The 14,643-nt window shown below is 37.2% G+C and overlaps 2 protein-coding genes across 14 annotated transcripts in view; one reads left to right on the top strand and one right to left on the bottom strand.

The window, feature by feature from the left end:
• Window positions 1-14,643, bottom strand: part of LOC142986186 (coiled-coil domain-containing protein AGAP005037) — a 387,196-nt gene that overhangs the window by 7,077 nt on the left and 365,476 nt on the right. For 7 of the 12 annotated variants that reach the window (XM_076134511.1, XM_076134517.1, XM_076134512.1 and 4 more), the window contains 14 exons: window positions 7,433-7,565; window positions 6,970-7,089; window positions 6,292-6,427; window positions 6,125-6,220; window positions 5,582-5,757; window positions 5,183-5,239; window positions 3,700-3,789; window positions 2,903-2,965; window positions 2,400-2,560; window positions 2,133-2,252; window positions 1,943-2,052; window positions 1,647-1,788; window positions 1,369-1,469; window positions 1,137-1,284 (listed from right to left, as the gene is read on the bottom strand). In XM_076134511.1, coding sequence (XP_075990626.1) covers window positions 1,137-1,284; window positions 1,369-1,469; window positions 1,647-1,788; window positions 1,943-2,052; window positions 2,133-2,252; window positions 2,400-2,560; window positions 2,903-2,965; window positions 3,700-3,789; window positions 5,183-5,239; window positions 5,582-5,757; window positions 6,125-6,220; window positions 6,292-6,427; window positions 6,970-7,089; window positions 7,433-7,565 — 1,653 coding nt within the window. Of the gene's footprint in view, window positions 1-1,136; window positions 1,285-1,368; window positions 1,470-1,646; window positions 1,789-1,942; window positions 2,053-2,132; window positions 2,253-2,399; window positions 2,561-2,902; window positions 2,966-3,699; window positions 3,790-5,182; window positions 5,240-5,581; window positions 5,758-6,124; window positions 6,221-6,291; window positions 6,488-6,969; window positions 7,090-7,432; window positions 7,566-14,643 lie in introns of all 12 variants that reach the window. The other 5 variants (XM_076134516.1, XM_076134514.1, XM_076134515.1 and 2 more) reach the window with 5 other exon arrangements.
• LOC142986188 (uncharacterized) lies at window positions 7,778-14,161 on the top strand. 2 transcript variants are annotated; one of them, XM_076134525.1, is made up of 6 exons: window positions 7,778-8,256; window positions 8,531-8,639; window positions 10,569-10,777; window positions 11,821-11,884; window positions 11,962-13,110; window positions 13,192-14,161. In XM_076134525.1, the coding sequence occupies exons 1-6, from the start codon at window positions 8,152-8,154 to the stop codon at window positions 14,082-14,084; spliced, it is 2,529 nt and encodes an 842-aa protein (XP_075990640.1). In that variant the 5' UTR covers window positions 7,778-8,151; the 3' UTR covers window positions 14,085-14,161. The 2 variants fall into 2 exon arrangements, with proteins under 2 accessions (XP_075990640.1, XP_075990638.1); XM_076134523.1 differs by having other exon boundaries at window positions 7,779-8,256; window positions 11,962-14,161.

Raw genomic sequence — 14,643 nt, 5'->3', positions numbered from 1 at the left:
AGCTGCTTCCATTTATCTCTAGATTCGAACCCGAGTTAAAGCCCATTTCGTATTTGGAACATTGTTTTAAAATATGAGGTCAAATGCAGCTTTGCATTTATTTTTCCTCACGTGATATTGTCTTTGTTTTCAAGTTTCAAAAATAGGCAGCAAATTCCATAAATAGACTGGAACTTGAATCGATTACCTAATTTTATTTGAACAAAGACTTTGTTGTTTCGCTTTATGGATTGTTATGTTTCAAACATGATCATATAATCGAATGCACATGCATTTAGCAATAATCCTCAGTTATGAAAGCTAAAAAACTCCATTCCTTATATTGGTCATTCCGCATTCCCTTATTTGACAGAGTGTGATGTATTTAATTTGGAAACAATTTCAATTTTAATATGCCAATTTCAGTTTTTAGTTGAGTAATGACGAAACACGCATGCATTTCGTATGTCAAAAAATTTTGATGCCAATTCGGCTTGTTACCCAGAATACAGGATAATGATACTAAATTACCAATAAGATAAATCCAAAATGCGTAGTTGGTCTAATAACTATAGGATAAGAAATGTTAAATGTTATACTAAATAAAAAAAGAGTAAGCGACTACAGTCTGTGTCTAAAGGTTTGCTTAAAAGAGATGGTAAGGTCAGGATAAGCTTACGAAACGGGTGCAGTAAACATGCAAATTTTGTGTTTCAGAAAGTAACAGGGGCTTATGCATATAGTTCAAATGAAGCCGTAATTATAATCGGTATATACTAAACAAGCTAAGGGGTGACGTGTTGAGCAAATAAAATAAACTATCACTTCGCAAATAAATCGAAGTGTTGGAAAAAAATGCAAATTTTATAACTCTTGGCAAACCTGCAATTGTTAAGCGCATGGTACATTATAAATGATAGCATCTGAAACTTGTCTTATATATGGTTTCTGCTTATTCTGTCTGCAAATAAATTGTTATAATATTTCATATAACTTATTGTTCTACAAGATTTGACAGGAAGAAAAAATACTTTTATTTATCTTTTAAGACAGAATTTCTGTTTAGCTAAATATCTTCGTAGTTTTCTTCCTGCATTTAATATTTGATGTCGGGAGGGTTAGGTCTAGGGTCTCGGAAATAAGAATACTTTCAATACCTTGTTATGGTTCTGTGCGATATGACATGTACTGTCAGAGGCGCACTCCTCAGAGGAGGGGCCGGCGGTAAATGTGGAGCTCTGTGAAGAGACCGGTGAGACGCGGCCATCGTTCATAGGCAGACGCTGCTCCTGGACGCAAGCAAGCCTGCCAAACCGAATTTGTTCAGTAAAACTTGAAATAAATTAGCTTTGTTGTGACCGGGTGTTAGTCATGACCAAATTCCTGTACCGTTTCAGGGTGACAAGTGTGCCGGTGAGCTTCTTGCAGCGGCGCAGTGCTAGCTCCAGGCGCTCCGGCTCCTCTTCCAACATCTTCTCTTTGCGCACCACCTGGAATTATATTTATGGACTCATGAGTCATTTTATATACTTTTCATATAATTTCCGATATGTACGATTACGCAAATGCTTTTGAAATAGGTTTTGTCGGCCAGCATCTACCGGTACGACAGCTATTTAAATACAACGTGGTTCAAGTGACGGTAAAATTAATTTGTATTGTCTTACCTTCTCCATCTCTGAAGCAAGTTTTGTCTTCATGGTCTCTTGCAGTATCGGGAACTTGAGCTTCCAGTCGGCGACTGTCTTGCTGCTCTTAGAGAGAACCATGGCGATGCGCTCTATGTCTGCCATGTTAACGCGAGTCTCCCTGAAATAGCAACGTTAGAGAATTTTATTGACTTCAAACTAACAAATAATGTTACGAAAACTATTATTAGAACAAAAAATGCAATGGTTAATAAGACAGACAAAAAACGGATCGAAAGAATATTATTATATAAAATATCGGAATAGAGTATAACCTGTTAGCAGCCTGGCCTCGCAGGCGCTCGACTGTAGCCTCAAGCTCGTAGAGATCGTTCTCGAGCAGCAGCATGTCCTGGCGATAGATCTCTTCCTCACGGGTGAGTTGCTATAATTAAAATATTACATTTACAACGATATCCAAACTAAGTGTAAGCAATAAAAGATTAAAAGATATTGTATACGTACAGATTCAGGATCATGCTCACAGAAGCTCGCTGCCAGAGCCCCAATTTTCACGATGGTCTCGGCCATCAACTGCCGCATCTGTATGGCGTGCGCCAGTGTCGAACGGCGCAAATTCCGTGTCTGCGAATCAAATCACTTATGCCTTAATGTGTAAAAAACATCAACAAAGTATCTTATTCGCAGAGGCTAACATATCCGCTCGAACTGTTATGTTAACTCTCGCATTAGTTGCAATGCAATGATGAATAGTGACATGGTGTAACATACCTCTATCCGTAAGTCCCGGCTCTGCTTCTGCAGAACGCGCAGCTGGTTGAAGAAGTCCGGAGTGACATTGATGGTGTATGTCCTCTGTGGCACAAGATTCATTTGTTGCCCTACCAAGCCAGCGGGTTTTGGTGGTGGTGCTGGCTTGAGCCGGTCGCGCTCTGCAATAAAACGTTATAAATATCCGATTACTACAATGTTTTAAACTCAACCCCGCCGTATAAAGCTAAAAATGAAAGCGTGATATTGTTATTAAAATGCAATGGCGTTACTCTAGCAAAGTGTTATTTGTATAAATCATTCAAAGCTGTTGCCAAGCTTTTGTCGAATGATAAAATAAATATTAAATTACTAATTATATCATTAATTATTAGTATCCGCCACCATGTTACGTTACCAGTAATCCGGCATGAGTCAAAGCGACAATGGCACAGTAATCTTAATATCTCCACTTTCATATTAGTACATGAATATTTAAATATCTATGGATAACAAAAATTTACCTTGTGATGACGTCCGGGGCAATGTGGAAGATTTGATTGCCGGTTTTGTTGGTTTTGTATCAGCTTGTTATTGCAAAGAAGTAAGCGGAAAGAAATCAAATACAAGAATTATGAACATGGTTATGATCTTAACTACGAATGATCAGAAAAGATATACAGCAGAGGATATCGTCAGCGTCAAAGATGATATGATGACGTTCCCAAATATGTATATACTATCTTAATATTTTTACAAACAATATCGATGTAGGATTCGAGGTTATGGCCATTCTATCAATGAAGATAATGATTGTAACTCAATAAAACATAAATCAATATAATCTGAACTGACATTGTTTATGAATGTACAATGTGAGGATTCGATTTCATTTCACACAGGGGATTGATTGATAGCTGGCATTTTCAATTCTTCGTTAATGTAAAAAAAAATAATTAGGGGTTTACGAAACCACCTTTAATAAAAACGCTAGCATCAAACATCTATGAGTCCATAAACGTCCAAAACAATAATAAAAAGACGATACCTAATAAAATTATAAGAACAGAAAAGTGTACAGGCAACACGCTGTCATAATAAAATGGACTTCAGTACTCTCGGACGGACTTCGCTTCTGGTACGAGAGATGCTGAAGTCGTGTGTTAAAATAACCAGGTACCTCTAAAATAGCACCACCACCGAGGGCATACTATCAATAACATACTCAGTTCACCCTTCACACGTAACTACAGTATATCAGATGCAGTCAACTGGCAACAAGGGATTATTACTAACTAAACAACATCAATTGTATGCATACCTGAGTGCTGGGGTGAATGCTGCTTTGGTGAGCTCATGTCTGGTGGATCATCACTAAAGGATACCGATTTTTCAAACGATACTGATTTCTCTGAAATGACAAATGTTGTTTGGTCAGACAAGTTTATTGCTTTTGTTGATTTGTAATAAAAGGATCTCAATCTTTCGTAATGCCTTAGCATTCAAATTCAATGAGCAAAAAACTACTAAGGTGTGTCTGTACAATAAAAAATATACAAAATTGAACCCGATCCAAGAATTGATCCGTGTGTAACAAGAGGTAGTGTCGTAAAAAATTAAGTGCAAACTGGTTTCCAAAAATTTTGTGAAAGGAGAAAACGAGTGTTTCTTGGGTGACTTTGAATGTGTTAGGGGAGACGAAAGTTCTGTCAAAGATGAATAAATCACATTCAAATAAGTAAGTGCAGTGTTTAAAAGGCAAGTAAATTAGAAGATCACCCATTATTTTTCGACGTTCAACAACCTTCACATATCGCCATTTGTACATTTCCCCGATTAAGAATAATAGTAACGAACTTTACAAAATGATTTTATGAAGTTAATGTTTTAATGAAATTAATAATCAAACTTCAAATATTACTTAGTAAAAACTTAATACTGTAACAATACAAGTAATTACAACTCATTAAATTGCGATCTCTACTAAAAATAAAACCAAAACGTGACTTGTGTGTCCCTGTCGATATTTTCACATGTTACATTCGACTATAGCCACAACTACGTTATTGGCGCACCTTATCAAAACTAGCTATTAATAATCTACATACCAAGCCTTTACTACCAAAAGACTTATGACGTCATCACCACAATCACAATAGCGATCATCATAATTATTCATTCCTTCATAATTATAATGGGATTCTTAGAATACAGTGAACTCAACGATTGTATTAGTGAGAAATGAGATGACAATTAAAAATACAATAATAGAACTTTTAACAGATGCATTGAGTCTAATACAATTGTTCATGATCAAGCTGAAAATAAGAAAAATATCACTCGATTTAGCAAGCAAGCGTTCGGTGTGATAATGATTGAAGTAGATCGCTGGATGCATTGCGAATGCCATTAGTTAAGTCAATAGGTAATTTGGTAAACTACAAGTTGAACACATTAATGACAATGTGAAAGCGCCGCTTTCCCTGACCAACGTAGTAAGATGTGCGGAAGCATCTTGCCATCGCATTTACTTGGTTGGAAATGGAATGTGGTAGCACCCATAATTTGCGGTTTTGTTTTTCTCCACAATGTATAGTTAAATCAGCAACGACAAGCGATTGCTTCATGCTCTTAGCTTAGGAAGTAGCAAGCAAATCATGATTAACAATGTTAAGAGTTCAAAAACTATGTTTAAAACAGCTTCCTTTATTATTTGCATCATAGCTACTTTTGTATTTTGTTTTCAGTTTGACATTAGCAATGCATCAACTTATATTATTTTTACCGCCTCCGATCAAACTTACGAAATTTATCCCTCCCTAATTTAGGAGGTCGCTCGTTGGTCGTAAAACGCGCCCCATCTGAATGCAGGAAAACGCATGCCTTGTTAACGGACGGAAGTTATTGGTAAATTATACAGTCAGTTCGGCAAACCGTCACGTCGTGTCAGTCAGTCAGCGGATCCAATTCATTGACCCAAATTTTGAGGATTTTTTTAAAGCCAATCTGGAGACACAATCTTTTTCTGAAATATATTTTTCTTTAGTTTTACAAAAAGATTACGATTTTTGTGTAAATTAAATAAAACCTAAAAACAGTACTTCGTATGATGATAAAATAATTGTCGTATTTCCTTGATCAGTCACATTTTCCTATTTAAATAGTAACGCACCTCTGTAAAATATATAATTATGCGAGCTCACCTTGTGTCGCTGGCCGAGCTGGTTGTTGGTAGGCCTGGTACTCTTGACGAGGAGCTACGACCGGAGCCGGTGGCTGGGAGGGAACCTGCAGAGCTTTCTGCACGAGCCCGGTCAAGTTGGCGAGCTGCCTCTCCATCTTCTCCACGCGGAGGCGCTGCATCTCATCAAGTTGAGGCCTGTAACAACGTCATAAAGAGATCCTATCTATCTATCACGTTGGAAACATTACTGGCGTTCCCCTTGTGACAGAATCAGTTCGCGTTCAGCACAACATGACGCATAGCCTTGTTTATATTGTGGCCACAATATCGCGTAGCACAGGTATGATCAACATTAGTAGTGATAATGGAATGTACAAAGAATCTTACAAAATTTTGAGATCACGTTGGTTTTTTGTAAGTTAAAGCAGTTTGCAGACATCTCGTTTGGGAACCGATTGGGTACTGTTGTATTTTCTTGTATTATTTTTTATCAGTTACAAAATGCCGGACGTGTGCAAACTACCCGAACTATCGACGGGATACTTGAGATAACTTCAGTTACCTGACGTCGTACGGCGGGCGCGGCATGGGCCGCGGAGCGGTGGTGATTGGGTTCACACCGTACATTTGATAGGCGTCGTCAATAATAACACCGTCACTGTTAAAGAAAAATCGAATATAGCCACCTTCTACAAACAAAAAATATTAAAGTGAAGAAAGTCAACTTACCCGGCTTCTTCGTCAATGACCGGTGTAATATTCGGTCTGCCGGCTGCGGGCCCCAGGTACTGGGTGTAGTAGGGATCTTCATAAGGAGCGCGAGCGGCGCCGCGTTCTGGCGACGACATGTATCCTTCAGCGTGCCCTGGGTTCACGCAGAACAACCAATCAGTCCCGTCTGATGACACAGCGCCATCTCTTGTAGCTTTTACAACATTCAGATACAAAGTGTTGCTATTATAGTATCATATAGGTACTTGTCTGATAAATACGGTGGAATAAAGCTACCTACTTAGCATGCGAATCATATAAAAGTTTTCTATAATACTTGCGATTATATTTTCTTGAATAAATAAATCAGTCACACATACAATACCTGAACTTGCAGTTAGTATTAACACATACTATACACTTTATATTAATAGATTTAGAGGAAAATTTTGAAGGAGTTCGGTATAAAGAGATATATTGAAGAACGTAAGGGTTGTACTTGAAATATTGGTTTGTACCGAACGTGGCCAAACGTAATAATTTCAGAAATAATGGGACGGGGTAAAACATTTATGTATAGTAAACAAAATAAGTGCTTTCGTTAGCGCAATATCAAAAGTTCTTTACAGACAAAGCATTAGCAAATTAAGTTCTGAAAGCGTAATGAACGTGTTGACAGGTTGCGGGCCTGGTTACCGGGGATCGTGTATAGTTGTTCAGGTCCCCGGGAGCAATCCGCCGCGGCGAAGGGGAAACAGCGTTCAGACCCACTCCCCGGGATGTATGTGCGCATCGGCTTGGCCGGCGCTGGGGGACCTACACACACACCGCTCTGTACCTCATACGAATACCCCAGAAACCCAACAGTCTACTCCGCAGTATATCAAACACCAATCAGGTCCCGCTTAAAAACCTCTTAAAATTAAACTTTATTTTCACGAAGTCAATTTACACCGAGATGATAATACACAATGTACTGTATAGTCATCTCAGCGTGGAAGCGAAACTCCACGACGAAATGATTGAAAAGGAAATGGTTGTAAATTACTCGCTTCCTGATTCAATTTGGGTTGTAATGAAAAATGTCTAGTCTCCGGAGCTTTTTTCGTTTTGAAGGTTCGCTCGTGAATTTTATTAAATTTTAGATATTTTGTGTCACCTGCGCCTGGATGAGTCTTGACGCGGTCAGCCGGCACGGGCGGGGCCGCCGGCGAGAAGGCGCGCAGCATGGAGCCCCCGCGCGGCAGGGTGCTCGGCGCCTGCCCTCCGATGTAATAGGCAGGAGCCTTCACCTGGTTACAAAAAAAACATTGCTTAGATCATTTTCGGTAAACTTTTCTTCGCTAAGGAAGGTACCCAAAACAAAAATGTCGACAAGCCCAATTACTCATTTGAATTATGCGTAAAACAATAGAATAAAGGAATTTAAAATCCGTTACGTACAATACCTTTTTGTTTCGAGAAATCCTACTATACGGTATCAATCAATTCAAGAAGTGATATCATTTTTGATACGCACTCGAATCAGGAATTTCTACACGTAAACAATATATGAGGCTAAATCATCGCATTGACGAGTCGGAGAGAGTAATGTCATATAAATTATAAGCAGAAATACAATCAGAACACAACAATGTACTGTAGAAATAACAACGTGGTTTACAAACACAATACCGAAGCATTAACAATCGTTTGAGCAACGGGAAACAATCAGTTGGCATTTCGTTTTTCTAGTGAAAACACATTATCATATTTAAAACGATATTTTTCTTGATTATATTTTGCAGTTATTCTAATAAATGTATCTTCTCTCACTGAAGAAATGTGTACAGAATAGTGGGTGTTTATTACGGTGTTGTATTTCAAGTTCGTGTTGAAATGGTTTGGGTAAACGTATTAGTTGTGTTATGTGCGGTGACTACAGGTTTGGCGATCAATAGACCCGTATATAAAATTGTCCTCACCCAAAAAGGATACGCCCAGGTTTGCTTGATTTATAATTAATTACAAGCACAGCATCATCCTACACATTTCTTTTGATTGAAAGTTACGCTATCTTACTAAAGATCAAATACTTTACACTTGACAAAGACAGTCTTCCTTCAGATTCTTGTACACCTAAGTTTTAAGAAACAACATTAATTAATCATTGTTCTCTAACGAACTTTGGTAATGTTGATGACTAACAAAGATTTATGAAAGTTCATAATGAGTGGACTTTGAGGTCATTGTTTAAAATGTCTCACAATTATTACAGTTTCTTCAGTATGACATCGACACCCCGCCTATAAGAGAGTTTACTTTTTGCACTTGGTTCCGAGTTTACGACATCACCGGAGACCAGAGCATATTCACGTATTACGTCGGTAAGAATCTCAAACTTCTATCTATATACGTCATCGTCTAAGCCGTTATTTATTAAGGTCGTCAAAGTTGTCGCGTAGAAAGTAATCTACCAGCGAGACCACTAAAACAAAGTAATGAGCGAATATGGATTGCGTTATTATAATTTATTTGACCCCCTTTGAAGTGAACTTGTTCGATGCACGCCCAGACGTTGCACAATTTAGCAATTCGGACAATCTGCTTTCATCGCACTAGATTCCACATTCTTAAGGCAAACAATGTGACATCATCTGGGGGCACGGCAGTGCCCCCGCAAGTCGAGCAAAAAAAAGCGGCACGGCCGTACCATCTTTTCTCGAAGCAATTCAGGCCATTTTCGACCCCCTATAATTTCGTTGTGGATAAAACAAGAAGCCTGAATTTTTAGCGACTTATCAGTCATTGTATGAACACGGTATATTGAAAATTTCAGTCAATTTGAACCAGTACTTTAAGAATGACAACTTGTTAAAGTTTTGAATTTTGTCACTCACTGATTCACTGACTCACTGACTCACCGATCATCAAAAGTCTAAGGCATTTCTAGCAGACTAAGAAGCTTCAAATTTAGAATACAAATAGAATTTAGTATTTTAATCATGGGAAAATTTCAATATTTTCTAATTTCAGTCCAGTTTTCTAAATACATTAACTGCAAGAATAACTTTGTAATCTTATACATTTATATAGGATTACAAGGTTACATTTGCAGTTAATGAATTAATTATTACTGTAGTATAATAGAAAATAATAGGTGTACATAGGTACCTACTGTATGAGGCATAACTTAAAGGTGTTTAGCCCATAAAACTGAACAACATTTCAATAGGAAAATATGTTAAATTATGAAAAAAATAACCGTCTTTCCATACAAATTGGACTTAAGTTCGCTTTACAAAAAGAAGTGAGATGCCATCAAAAACATCCTGTAAAAAACCTCAAGTCTCGCAGCATAAAAAGTGGTGAGATCTATGTAATACCAAGTCGATTAATCTGTTTAGTCTCTACTGAAAGGACCTTCTGTCTTAAGTTATTACATAAGTTATTATCATGCCAATATTAAAAATATTTCACGTTTAAAACAAATAAATCGACTTGGTCATCGCATGAAAACACAAATTCGCCATTAAAATTTCAGGAGCATTAATTTCTTTAAGATACTCATCTCAATCATTATATTCGGAAGGACCCTAGTGAGGATTTCGGTTGCTGGCCCGTCGTGCTGTGCAGTGTGGTACATACTAATAATCAAATCATGCGATGGCCAGGTCGATTTATTTGTTTTAAACGTGAAATATTTTTAATATTGGCATGATAATAACTTATGTAATAACTTAAGACAGAAGGTCCTTTCAGTAGAGACTAAACAGATTAATCGACTTGGTATTACATAGATCTCACCACTTTTTATGCTGCGAGACTTGAGGTTTTTTACAGGATGTTTTTGATGGCATTATGTTGACTGCGCCACAGTTATTTGTTTTAAACAGTTCGAGATAAATAAACGTTAGAACAGAGTTTATTTGTATTAATATTACTGCGTGCTCGATATGAATAAGCAATGAAGCTGTCCAATTCCAGTCCGAAGACAACTTAATTATGACCATAAATCAAGTTTGTTTAAAATATCATTGATATGTATGTCATTGTTAATTTGTTTGTTCGTTTCATTGTTACAATGGTCATGAAAGCCTAATAGTCGATATTTATGCAAATCATGTGACAACCCAATATGTATTTAATAGGTTCAACATTCTAAATTTCTTACAATAATGAACCGACTTTCGTAATGGTATCGCACTCACTGCGCGTGATTAGGGCTAATATGGAGACATACATAATTTATGTGCACTGGTTATACGACTTTATGCTCCAATAAGTGTTATTTTTTCTTGTGATTAATGTTTTAGTTGAGGGTAACAACCGTGTCGTAAGACTATGGCTGGACTCAGGAGGGAAGCGAGTGAGCATCTCTATAAACAGTGAAGTGACTTCAAGCTCGCCGGTGGAGGTGACGAAGGACACTTGGCGCCATGTCTGTCTCTCCTACCAGTCGGACTATGGGGCCTGGGCTCTATACATGGACTCCCGACTCATATACTGCGAAGCTTCGCAAAGTGTAAGTATCTAGCAATATGTCATAATAGTGTCTCCATACATTTCTATTTTGATTTATTCAGCATTAGAAAAGTTACATTATACTAATGCAGCGTGGGACCCAGTTGCATGATTCATCCTGTTTGGCTTAATTTGCATGATTTATAGTATTTTATGCAACATCAAAGTAAAACATAGTTATAATAAATCATCATTACCGTCTTTTAGTACACGGATCTTATAATTGAAGGGTTAAGGCCGCATTCTATGCCCAAGTACATTTTGCCATTAAAATCACGAGTGTTTGTAGACAAAGCGCTTCATGGGTATTTCGGGTAACAGAGGTCACCTTAGCCACGACTCGTTATACAAATAATCATGTGATAAATTGACATAGACAGCTATTATGAAACTAGATCCCAGACAAGGACAGCTGATCCATAATGAGACAGTTTTATCACAAGTATCGGTATTACCTCCGGCGAATCAATACCTTGATACTGTTGGGCAATGTTCGCGAAATTGTAACTATGTATGTCACAGTATTTGTTAATATGAACATTAGGAAACTATAGAAACAGGTAACTTAATCTGAATAATTATTCCGGTTACAAACTTCAGCACGAAAGACGTTTTAAAACTTACATGGAACTGAGTTCTTATGTACTATTTCAATTTTAAATATAAATTGTATTTGCCAATAAATATTCGTAAATTCTACTATAAATTAAACGAAAATTACTGTGGCGGAGACCCAAATGAATATAATATATTATATGACCACATAGACTACTTAAAACTACTATTGCAAACATGTAGTTTATGAATAGCAATACGTAATGAGATTTTCTATGAGTAGACTTTAATAAACAAGAAATTGAATAAACAAAATTGTGTATTTGAAATACGCGACAAAGAAGCTGCAAATGTATGAAATTCATCACCACAATTTAATTTTGCTATAATACAGGTGAATATAAACTCACTTAGTAACCCTGTGTGTAGTCTACGTTATTGGATAATAATTCACGTACGTAAAATGACTTTCCATATTAAAATTTTCAGCTTTCCGGCTACGTGCTACCCGGCGGTGGCAGTGTCATCATTGGTTACGGAACCAATGGCAATGGTATTTATCTTTAATGTACTTTTCATATTCACTTTGTTTAGATTGACGTTTCTTCTAATACGTTTTCAAAAACACAGGTGAACAGAACGGCTTGGAAGGGGAAATTTTCGGCGCGAACATGATCATGAAATCGACTATTGAAAGGAATCACACACTCAGGCGAATGTCTCGTTTTGAACAAAAGACCTTCCGTAAGAATGCTCTGAAGGACGGCGAATCAATATACAACTACATCGTTTTAAGCGATTTGCAGACCGACGAAGTGAACAATAATTTTGAAACTACTAACGTACCTCAAGTTAACCTAAGTAAGAATTTTATTAGATTTAAAACACCACACAGTTTTATTCAACACGAAGTAGGATTAAATCACGTAAGGAAGCCAACCTTGATGTCGTTGGACGAGGAGATTTATGCTCTCACGCATACCGCCGACAGAGAACCTGTTAATACTAGTAGCATCTGGAATCTGAGTGACCACAGTGGTAATTATGAGGTACACAATCAAAATGAACGTCATGAACCTCCCACCAGCACCAGTCTCCCAGTTCTATCCGAGTATGAAGTCCCTCCCCCTCCTCCACATTATTTTAACATTTTGGGTAAGTCATTCGAGTCAGATAAACCACCTATCTCCGATTCATTCTATAAAGTTGTCGATGAAGAGAAAAACATCGGCAAAAATGTTTACAATCAAAAATTTACAGAGGAATTATCCGAAGTGGAACTTCCACCACCTACAGAGAAAACTACTAAAGTTTACGGTCAATGGACTAGTTCTAAATTTGCAGGAAACGTGTTAAATTATTTAAAAAATATCCAGTCACGGCCAAGAGATAACAAGAAGGTAGTGGTACCATCAACTATACCTCTGGTGAAAATGACTGACAGCTTTCCGTACGCCACAGAATTTAAAGTAGTCAAAGTGCGACCGCCAACTAACTTCCAGCGTAAAAATATAGTCGAGAAACAGCAATTTCAGAGCAAGAGAACTCCACAGATAAATCTGCAAATTTTAGAAGAGGATTTGAGAAGTAATATAATAAAAACCCACGCTCAGACATTTCCTAAAAACGTAGAAATTTCTAATAGAGGCGTGGGCAAAACACGAAAAGAACGCAGATTTTACAGACAGGTTGATAACCATGAAGAAAGTGAGGAGAGCGAAGAAAATTCTGATGAACTTCGAGGGAATCCGTTTGATTTACCCAAAAAAAGAAAAACAGGTAAGACAAAAGAGTTCCAACTTCCATCAAATAATTTAATGGCGATACTTCCATTTTTAAAATCTTTGGAATATTTTTTAGAGGATTCAGTAAAAACTGAATCGAATAAAGCAAAACACAGTGATATTTACACTCGGAGCTTATCTCGCGGTAATAAATGGCATAACGTTAAATCATATAGTAACGACTATACACCGCGTGAGATAAAAGTTGGATTTGACGAGGCTCAGAAAAATGCGATGGATGAAAAGGTCGCACAAATGAACAAGAAAAACCCGGCAATTAGGTTGAGATACAGGGCGGACAATCGCAGGGTAGTGGAGTATAAAGCTGACGAACTCTTGAAACAAGGCCGAGCACTGGCTATGGAGGTATCTAATCAATCAAATACGGGTGACGACTCTGTATCCATTTTGAAATACAACCACGGATATTTACCAACACAGAAAGAGAAACCTAAATATACCCGAGACAGAATTAGGACAGACGATCAATTACCAAAAGTTTACTCGAAGAAGAGTATTCGAGAAGATTTTAATAGGCACGTGAAACTAGGGAATGCGTTGAACGAGCGGCATGTAATAGGCTTTAATGTGGAGGACAATAAAAAAAGTTTCATCGGTGGGGACGACAGAGTGCCCGATATAAACAAATACAGATCTATAGTGGAGAATAGTAATGGCTTGATGTCCATACCGACACTAGAGCGAGGCATCTGCAAAAACCTGGGCTTGTATGACCGCTTGTTGTACGTTCAGCCTGACGAAAGTATAGACTTGAAACATATACTATCACCTATCAGTGAGAAGAATACTGGTATAGAGTTTATAATGCAAAATTACAAGAAATGTTCTCTACAAGAGTCGGAACTACAAAACGACGTGATGCTGTTCATAGATTGGAGTAGAACGCCAGTCAGACTCTTCGGCGGTGCGTTTCCTAAAAAGACTACGGATCTCTGCGGATTCTTCTAACACTACCTCTAAGTTTATAAGCAAGTATATCGCATAATATTAATGTTAATTTGTTTAATTAAATACGACGAATACTTTTTTGCGTTTTATTTTGTTATATAAGAATTCCAAAGAAGGTTTTTTTTACTAATTTATAAGTAATTATAAAGAAAATATAAATTCAGAGAGAATGATAGACACGCTATATTTTATTTATTTAATTATATACCGTATAGTTTGCTTTATATAGTTTCAAAGGAATACTAATATATCATCAGAATATTCAATGAATATGATGCTAATTAAAGCGGTTACGCGTAGGTTCACATTATGCATAGTGATGCAATGCCTTAAGTCAGCGTTGGCAGACGGCGATGCACGAATTAAAGCAAAACGCAATAACTTGCCTCGAGCAGTCCATATTATTGATTTCATAAACCAACATCATAGAAACGAAATTATAACAATAAAGGTGAAATTACAAAAGAAAAAATTTTAAACAGAAAGAGACGCCGTTCGCGACAAGTCAAATAGCTCATAAATTATTTATTTTTAATATCTTGCATAACTCAACAAAGGT

The sequence above is a fragment of the Anticarsia gemmatalis genome, chromosome Z (assembly GCF_050436995.1).
Source record: "Anticarsia gemmatalis isolate Benzon Research Colony breed Stoneville strain chromosome Z, ilAntGemm2 primary, whole genome shotgun sequence".
Classification (NCBI taxonomy): domain Eukaryota; kingdom Metazoa; phylum Arthropoda; class Insecta; order Lepidoptera; family Erebidae; genus Anticarsia; species Anticarsia gemmatalis.
The sequence above is the reverse complement of the archived record's forward strand: the minus strand, read 5'-3'. Positions and strand labels throughout refer to the sequence as shown.

Coding starts and splice junctions, on each gene's coding strand:
- LOC142986188 (XM_076134523.1), top strand. CDS start 8,152: ATGGTTTGGGTAAACGTATTAGTTGTGTTATGTGCGGTGACTACAGGT. Junction 8,257..8,530: donor CCCAAAAAGGATACGCCCAG/GTTTGCTTGATT, acceptor CAATTATTACAG/TTTCTTCAGTATGACATCGA. Junction 8,640..10,568: donor CATATTCACGTATTACGTCG/GTAAGAATCTCA, acceptor TTAATGTTTTAG/TTGAGGGTAACAACCGTGTC.